The 8,958-nt window shown below is 34.2% G+C and overlaps 3 protein-coding genes across 4 annotated transcripts in view; 1 reads left to right on the forward strand and 2 right to left on the reverse strand.

Moving 5' to 3' along the window:
* Positions 1 to 3,680: 3,680 nt before the first annotated feature.
* Positions 3,681 to 6,995, reverse strand: LOC108748452. The gene is made up of 2 exons (XM_018486638.1): positions 6,356 to 6,995; positions 3,681 to 3,859 (listed from the first exon to the last, which is right to left on the reverse strand). Exons 1-2 carry the CDS (start codon positions 6,921 to 6,923, stop codon positions 3,777 to 3,779), a joined length of 651 nt encoding a protein of 216 aa, XP_018342140.1. The 5' UTR covers positions 6,924 to 6,995; the 3' UTR covers positions 3,681 to 3,776.
* On the forward strand, positions 3,856 to 5,559 carry LOC108748451 (TATA-box-binding protein-like). The gene is made up of 5 exons (XM_018486637.1): positions 3,856 to 4,078; positions 4,141 to 4,247; positions 4,832 to 5,075; positions 5,151 to 5,349; positions 5,451 to 5,559. Exons 1-5 carry the CDS (start codon positions 3,980 to 3,982, stop codon positions 5,525 to 5,527), a joined length of 726 nt encoding a protein of 241 aa, XP_018342139.1. The 5' UTR covers positions 3,856 to 3,979; the 3' UTR covers positions 5,528 to 5,559.
* Positions 6,996 to 7,718: 723 nt separating the features above from the next.
* The window catches only part of LOC108748459, a 3,318-nt gene continuing 2,078 nt past the window's right edge, over positions 7,719 to 8,958 (reverse strand). For both annotated transcript variants that reach the window (XM_018486646.1, XM_018486645.1), the window contains exons 4-5: positions 8,306 to 8,493; positions 7,719 to 8,121 (exon numbers count right to left, since the gene is read on the reverse strand). In XM_018486646.1, coding sequence (XP_018342148.1) covers positions 8,050 to 8,121; positions 8,306 to 8,493 — 260 coding nt within the window. In that variant the 3' untranslated portion in view covers positions 7,719 to 8,049. The remainder of the gene's footprint in view (positions 8,122 to 8,305; positions 8,494 to 8,958) is intronic.

Here is an 8,958-nt window from a genome sequence, read left to right on the forward strand (position 1 = left end):
TATGTGTTATGCATTATGCAAGAGTGCTCCCCACTTAAGGTACTTTATGCGGTTTCATGCATCGGAAGAGACGGAACCGTGCAGTTGATCGTAGGTTGAATCATGCATACAGCGAGTGCATATGAAAAAAAATGGAACGGACTTCTATGCTTTTATGTGCATCATGCACGAAACGGATCACACCCTAGGTAACATGTAATCCGCTAAATATAATCATAATCATATGATCATAAATTACAAACTGCACAACTGTGCTCATGTAAAAGTGTCAGAGCCAGCAATCCGTATCTCAAAATATAATATAATATTTACAAAACTGACTCTCGATGAAACTAAGGAGATATTATGGCTCTTGCACATAGAACAAAGCTTGCCGCGCGGCAGAAATTGTCCGCACTAACCAATAATTCTGTTTTTAAGTCGGCCTCACCTTGCAAAACTTCTATAATAGAAATGATATAATATTAGGTTAAGTAAAAAGTCATCGCGTTTTTTTAAAAGACATTATCAGTAAAAACCGCAATTACTTTCTTACCAACAATATAAACATATCTTGATAGAGTAAAGTTTCAGCTTTAAAAATCTCTTTTTTAAATTATACGATACGACAATTTTTAATGGAGTTATGAGCAATTAAAGTCAAAATAATTCTTTTATTTAATCCGCGATAACTCAGTAATCAAAAGTCGTAGGAATATAAAAAAAAAACGATTTTGTAGGGAAAGTATCAAGCTTTCACGATAGGTAATCGAAAATTTTCTCAAATTCGTTTTGGACACGTTACAAATCCACAAAGTGAGAAGAAAATTTTTCGTCTTTTTCAGCTCGTAGTTTTTGGTATGTAAAAATTATCAAACTCATATAAACTTAAGAAATGTGATGAGCTTTTAAAAGTAGAGATTTCAAGCTTTAAAACCCTTTTTTTAAATTTGAATTTCATTCATTATTGACGAAGATATTGTATATACAACTTTGAGCTAAAAAATACGCGATGACTTTTTACTGAACCTAATACTAATTCTGCCGCGCGGCAAAAGTTGGATTGAGATCAATTTTTATCGTCCGCGGTGGAAATTAAATATATAGCTATTACTTACGAACGAGATGTTAATTAGCTATCATGTCAACTTCCACCACGCAACAAGCATTGCCGCGTTCTTTATGTAGGAGCCAATAGTATTTGTTCGCGTTGTATGCTCTAGCATGCTCCAGTATGTGCTCCTGCTATAGCTCCTGCTCACTTCAACGAGCGCGTGAGAGTGAGTAAATGCTATGTTAGGAGCATTTTAGAGTATGTTAAAGTACGCGAACAAACCTATATATATTATATTATAATTATTTTTGTTCAAGCAGGTGCTACTTTCCTCAAAAAGCATCTCTATCAAACGCTCAGGGTGCGTTTACATGAAGTGCGGTACGTGGTACGTGATACAGTAACTAACAGTAACTAACTAGGCAACTAGTGAACCGCGTACCACGTACCGCCTATTTCTTTTCTGATATTACATGGAGCGCGATTTGCGGCACGGGCTAGTAACAAACTCACATTACTACACATTGCTATGCACTTTTTAATGGAATTAATTAATTTAAACGCAATTATTAAGTAAATCTGTTAAAAAAATAAGAGTATCAATAAAGTATGCATAAAAATAAGTTATAACATATTTTTTTAAAATTCATACTAATGTGAGTTTGTCATTAGCCCGTGTCGCAAACCGTGCGCAAACCGCGCTCCATGTAATATCAGCGAAAGAAAAGGATGCTATTTCATTTATACGTTTTTGTCGTACGACAAACATGTGCAGAACAAAGAGATCTTCGGATCTCTCTATCCCATAGCCAATCAACAGGCTTGAAAAATTTGTCGTGTGACAAAAACGCACAAATGAAATATCACTCATTTCTGCCGCGGCACATGAATTTAAAGGTTTGTTCGCGTCGCACGCTCCAACATGCCCAACATACTTCAATACGTTTGCGTCACCAGAACCAATATGGCGACTAGATGTTCGCGTCGCATTAGAGCATGCTCCATTTGCCTCACTTCAGAAGATGGTACGATTGGGCATGTTACGCATGCATGCGAAATGGTTGAAAACGTACTGTATCGAAAAAAGATTTATTTTGTATAAAAACGCATTTAATAAATGCGTTTTTGATATAAATATAAAAATATAATATAATAATATACTCGTATAATATAATATTAATAAAATAAAATAATGTAAGGCAGCAACACAATCCCGTGTATAACTTTCGAAATCGTAACGTTGCAAAAAGGTAGGGAATGTAGTCAGGATCAATCCGAAGGAGGAATAATCTAAGAAAATTCTTAGAAGGAAAGGGCGTATAACTCTAACGTAATGTATATACGATATTAACTGTTGAGATCTTCTTTATTCAAAGTCTGGTAACGGCCTATATTCTTTATAAAGGCGTCGCTAAGGATCTCTCCCTTCTGCCCCACTATCACAATTCAACCAATCCCAAGAGGGAATTGTCGACGGGCCAATCGCAAGGCACGGCCAATCGTGTACAGCAATGGCGGGTTGATCGGAACGCCGCCAGTTGTGAGGCGCGAAAACTAAACTTATATTCTATGATTGAAGGAGCTATCTTACAATAAAATAAAATAAAAAATAAAATAAAAAGAATAAATAAATAAAATAAAATTTAAAAAATTTTTTTAAATAAAATAATATTTGTGTGCGAATGCACCGCGAGAAAGAAAAAAGCGAGAGGACGGCACACGGCTGGTTCAACGCACAATGGTTTGAAAAGCAACATTTCCTTTTCTTTGACAAAAAATCAATTTATTCTTTACAAAAATAAACTTTGTACAAATTGAAGAAATTACAGCAAATTTTCACACTTATTTTTGTTCGAATTAGTTCACTCGATTGCGATGAAAGATCGCGGCGATTTCTCGGCGGTTCTCGAAGGAATTTTCCTCACAGCGGTTCTACGTGGCGGTTTTTGATACGATACAACAGCGAGACTCTGAGCATTAAAAGAGGGAAAGGCGACGATCGGCGCATATATTGCCTTCGTGATACGGGATCTCCTTTTGATAGTGCCCAATAATGATTTGCTAACAATTATAATTTTTAACGTGGCATTCGAGATTGATTGGCGCCTCGAATTTCTCTCGACTTTCGACTAATAGTCATGCGCGATTGAAAATCCGTGCGTGGGATTGGTGGTCGCGCGTGACGTATTCGTCTGAGCGCTGCGCTCGCGCGCGCGATCGAATTGTTCTCGACCTTCGGTGGTCCGTTGTTGTTGTCATTGTGTGTGTATATAAATGATTTTATTTATTTAAAAAAATGACAAACTGATAGCCCTTGTGAAAATTGAGGTCGTGCTAGAAAAGACTTCAACAACTCATTTTATACACACGTTCAACGACAATTTATGTTAATTAAAAGAACAGAATTTTTCCTTTTTATGACTTTATGATCTCAAACAATATTAATACAATAAAATATAATATAATGTAATATAAAAATCTAAGCTTTATATTGATTAAAAACGCATTTATTTTGTATAAAAACGCTTTTTAAATAATCGAAGTAACAAAATACCCGACACGAGGTACATGTCCGACCTATTCGAGTGATCTCACGGATTAGGTTAGGTGACATGCTCACTTGTTCTAAATTCGTTCGTGTCACTGAACATTGAAGCACATGAATGTAACTGCTCCAATCGTCACCTTACCTGTGATTCAAGTACTTTCTGGGTGAAAGCGTGCGATGCGGACAAACCTCAAATTACAACTGCTCCAACCACCATCTTATCTGTGATCCAAGTGTTCTCTCTAGATTTATTTGCAGCATGCGACGCGAACAAATCTCTAGTTATTATGCCGATTGTATGTGAGGTTAGATGCAGTTAGGTGGGTTTGGTTAAACGAACCATGTGTCATTCTATGTGAATGAGTTTAATGTTTGCTTGATACCGGCGTTTTCGCAAAATGACACAAGTTGCGCAGGAGGATAACGAATTAAAGAGGTTGCTCAATAATCCAGCCAAGAACGCTAGCGAAGATGGATCTATGGCACCACCGTTATCGGTAGGTTATTAAATGTTAGATTTTACATGCGTTTTCTAAAATAATGTAAACTTAATTTGTAGACTAACGTGCCGAGACCAAGCACGTCGCAAAGTGCCAACCCGCAATCGATGATGATTCCGATAACGCCAGTTAATAGCACGAAAGAAGTTCCAGAGCCTTGTTTACAGTAGGTCTCAAGTCACGTAATTATTTGCGTTGTGTATAAATATCTACTTACTGTTGTATTATTATACTGATTCTACACTAAGTTGGTAGTTGATAATCCTAAGTCTTATCGGTGAAGTTTACCAATAGCCAACTTGTATGACTAACGCTGATTGGTTAACTTTACTGATTAAGGGCCTCAACTTTTGATTAAATTAATTTACGATTAACTCGTAAAAGTACTAACAGCAGTTTAATGTATCAGAATGTGTCTCTCTTTCTCTTCTGTGTTTAATTCTCACATTTGAAATCATGGTGATTGAATTAACCATTGATTAGCATTAATCAGGATTGATAAAAGAGGCTGTAAGACGAAAACCTGGTTGTACCAATGTTACTTTGACTTTAAGCAAAACTTAAAACTCTCTCTGTCTTGTTTAAAGTGAAAGAGAGACAGAAACAGAAAATATTTTAAGCTTTGCTCAAAGTCAAAGTAATATTGGTGCAAGCAGACCTAAGACTTTTAACTACCAACTCATTGTAGAATCAGCATTAGATGTGTGTAGGATATAGTTTCTTTTATTAGTGTCTGCATTATTTTTACAGAAATGTAGTTTCTACAATTAATTTGCAAACAGAACTGAAACTTATGTACATTAATGTAAGAACTAGAAATTCTGAATACAACCCAGCTAGGTTTACCGGATTAATAATGAGGATACAGAATCCTAGAGCGACAGCGCTGATTTTCCGCTCTGGTAAATTAGTATGTACTGGCGCGAGAAGCGAACAAGATTCATTTTTGGCGGCAAAGAAATTTGCCAGAATAATTCAGAAACTTGGATTCCCTGTAAGCAATGTCACACGCCTAGAGATCTCGAAAGAGTTTTTACGTAATGTACAGTGCTTTTATATTTTTTTCTAGGTTAAGTTTTCCAGTTTTAAAATACAGAATATAGTTGCGACATGTGATTTGAAATTCCCAATTAAGTTGGAGCTTCTATATCAATTTCACGGTCAATTTTCTAGTTATGAGCCAGAGTTATATCCTGGGCTGACATACAGAATGTATTCACCTAGAGTTGTATTATTAATATTTGTAAATGGTAAAGTTGTGTTAACAGGTATGTTTTATATATATAATATTATAAAACATAAGATTTTTGCAGATATTACAGCAAGCAGATGGCTAAATAATTATTGAATGTATTTATTTGATTTTTAGGAGCAAAAAATAGGACTGAATTACAAGATGCATTAAATATTATATATCCGACATTAAAGATGTATAGAAAGCAATAATATTACTTATTTACAAAATAAATATCAAATAAAATAACAACAGATATGTAAATATAAAAATTAATTATATAATAGTAAATTGTTTCTCTAGCTATAATATATAACTGATTGTAAAATTCTATAAAATGAGAAAAGCTTTACCTTATATTTTTATATACATAATTGCAGTATTAATATTTTATGTGTTAATTTTATTATTTTATATTGATGTATACTATGTATGTATGTATTTTATTAATGCATCCACATTAAGTGCTTACATGACTTCCATTACAATTCCACTACATCTTACTCTGTACACATAGACATTACATTTATACAATATAAAAACTTATACAATATCTATCCGATAGACATCCATCTACACTCACTCACTCACTCACTCTTTCTCTCTCTCTCTTTCTCTTTCTTTTCTCAACCTCTCTATCATCTTCATCCATCCGATTCCTCTCCCATCCTCATTTAATACATCCACACCTCTTTCTCCCTTTTCCCTCACATAGTCACACTCACTCCTCAGATGCTCAACTGTTTCTCTTTCTCGTCCACACAACCTACACTTTCTCTCCTCCTCACTCATCCAGTACCTATTCCCTCTTTCCTCATTCCCACATCTCCATCTAGCTATCCTTACCAACCTCTTCCCCTCATTTCTCTTACACCCCCATATATACCTTGGTAATCCATTCACCCTTTCATACCCCTTACACGACCTTGACCTCCTCGCTTCCTCCCCTCTCTCTTGTTCATCTACTTCTATGTCTCTTTCCCTCAAGCGTTCCCATTTATTCTCTCCCCATTCTCTCATCGCAAGCTCGCTCATACCACCCCTCCATAGATATTTTCCCCTTTCTAAACTCTCCCTTGGCCATTCACACCTCTCCTTCTCCCTCTCCTCTTTTCTTTTCTCCACCATACATTTCATCCCTATTTCCCCTCCCTTCCCTTTTTCTAATTTCTCTTCAAACCTTCCAGCCCTCCAACCCGTTTCCACCCTCAGTTTATTCCTTTTTAGTTCCTCCCTCACTATATACCCTGGTGTTACCCTGTCCAGACCTAAAATCCACTTCAAGTATTTCTCCTGCACCGCCTCCACCTCCTTCCATTCCCTATATCCCCACACTTCTACCCCATAAAATAAAATCCCTTTCACTATACTGTCAAAGAGTTTTAGTTTCCATTTTACATCTCCTTTAAATTTTCTCTCTCCGTAGCTCCATATCCATCCCATTGCCACTCTTGCTCTTCTTATCCTCTCTCTTATGTGCTCTTTTTCTCCTCCACACTTAGTCATTACGTATCCCAAGTATTTGTATTCCTTCACTTCTTCTATTCTTTCTCCCCCCCACCACCAGAATCTTTCCTTCTCCCTCCCTCCTTTATTCCTGAAGACCATCACCTTCGACTTCCCCACATTGATGTATACTATAATTTATATCATTATAATTATATTAAAGAATACCTTAATTATTTTATAGATTTCGGTATGTATAGTAATTGTATATATATTTTTGTATCTTTAATCACGCGCGCGCGCGCGCACACACACACACACACACATCTATGAAAAATACAAAAAAAAATTAATTTACAAGACATTGTATCTTAATAATAATTATTAGTATAATTAAATAATAATTATCCTAATAATTATACTAATAATAATTATTAGTATAATAATATAATAATAATTAGTATAATTAAATGATTATGATTAAAAACCACATATGCTTCTATTTATTGTTAAAGTATATATTTCAGACGGTTTACATGATGAAAATAAATATTTTCTGATATACTATATATTAAAATAAAATATAATTGACAAACAATTATATTTGTAGTGTATACAATTTATATAATATTTTACTATATCAGAATTATTATAAATATACATACATCAATAAATATACATACATCTATGATAGATTTCTCTTTAACTTTATGAAAAGTTGGAATATCTGGATCTGGATATGTAAAGTTTAATGGAATGTTCAATCGCTTTTAAAAAATACAAAGTGTTTTCTAAATATTGCAAAATACAGAATTTTGCAAATCTTACAAAACTCAAATACATTTTTGTAAATTGAAAAAATATTAATATGTTCAAACATTATTTTATAAACTAAATAATCTCAACTGTTATAGACACTTTATAATATTATAGAATATGCATATATATAATTATATGTATCTGGCGAGAGCTATGAAAAAAAGATACTTTAATATACCCGCTGATAAACAGCCATGGTCCATTTAAGAACTTTGTCCGTGCATCATCAGATTTGGAAACGTTACAACGTTTCTCAATATTTGACGCTTTAACGCTGCGTAAATGCGTGTTTTATTTGTTGTTATTATTATTATTATTATTATTATTATTATTAGGCGGAGCCTAGTTATACATCTAATAGTATCTGAATCTAAAGTCCTTCTCTCAATTGATTTAAACTTTAATCAATGAAGTTTGTATTATATATGTTCATGTTCCAATTTTCTTTCGAGTTCGAGTTTTGCAGTCTTTAATCGATCACGTGTATACCTTTCTTTGCAGCTATGGGCAATTTTTCTCCTTGAAAGAATGGATTTTCTTCCTGAAAGAGTATTAATATTGTACTTTTAATTTCATTGTATTTTATACGATTTAATTTTATTTATAAATTCAAATGTTTTTTTCTTTGAAAAAGGGTAAAATGTAAATTAATTCTTGTAATTTTGATTGTTAAAAAATTTTATAAATCATACATATTTTGTACGATGACTGTATATTTCAATTACCTGAAACTGTTCGATAATTTGATTGAGATCGGAATTCGAAATATGCATGTTCGATAAACTGTTACTGTTTCCAGAATCGTTGGAGCATTCTAACATATGTTCTGTGTCACACATACAGTCCTGAGCGCTTTGATAGTCACGGCTAAACGCTGCCGTGTTTTCGAAATTGGTGAGGCAATTATTTTCACCTATAAAAGTAGGAATAAATTTTAAATTATACGTCGAATATATAGAATTATTGTTTTCTAATTAAAAAAGATATTTGATGATTAAAAATAAAAAGTATATCTATTCTTGACATGTTTACTCCATAAGTAAGATCGTTTGAATATTGTTATTAGGGTTCCTACGGACGAGCGAGTTTATAGCGTCACGAAAGCGCCGACCCATTTATACGGAGCTATTCGTGATGGCGCTACAGAAAAGTGTCGCGAATATATTCATATGGGTCACTTTGTGGCGCGACATGAAGCATTGCGGATGCGTTCAGATGCGGGCAACGCTTCTTGTCCACCACGAATAGCTCCGTATAAATGGGTCGGCGCTTTCGATTGTGATGCTACGAACTCGCTCGTCTGTAGGAGCCCTTAAAGGCAAGGGAAAAAATACTTAAACAAATCCGAAGAGTAAGATAGATTATATATATATATATA

The sequence above is a fragment of the Trachymyrmex septentrionalis genome, unplaced genomic scaffold, assembly GCF_001594115.1.
Source record: "Trachymyrmex septentrionalis isolate Tsep2-gDNA-1 unplaced genomic scaffold, Tsep1.0 scaffold220, whole genome shotgun sequence".
NCBI lineage: Eukaryota > Metazoa > Arthropoda > Insecta > Hymenoptera > Formicidae > Trachymyrmex > Trachymyrmex septentrionalis.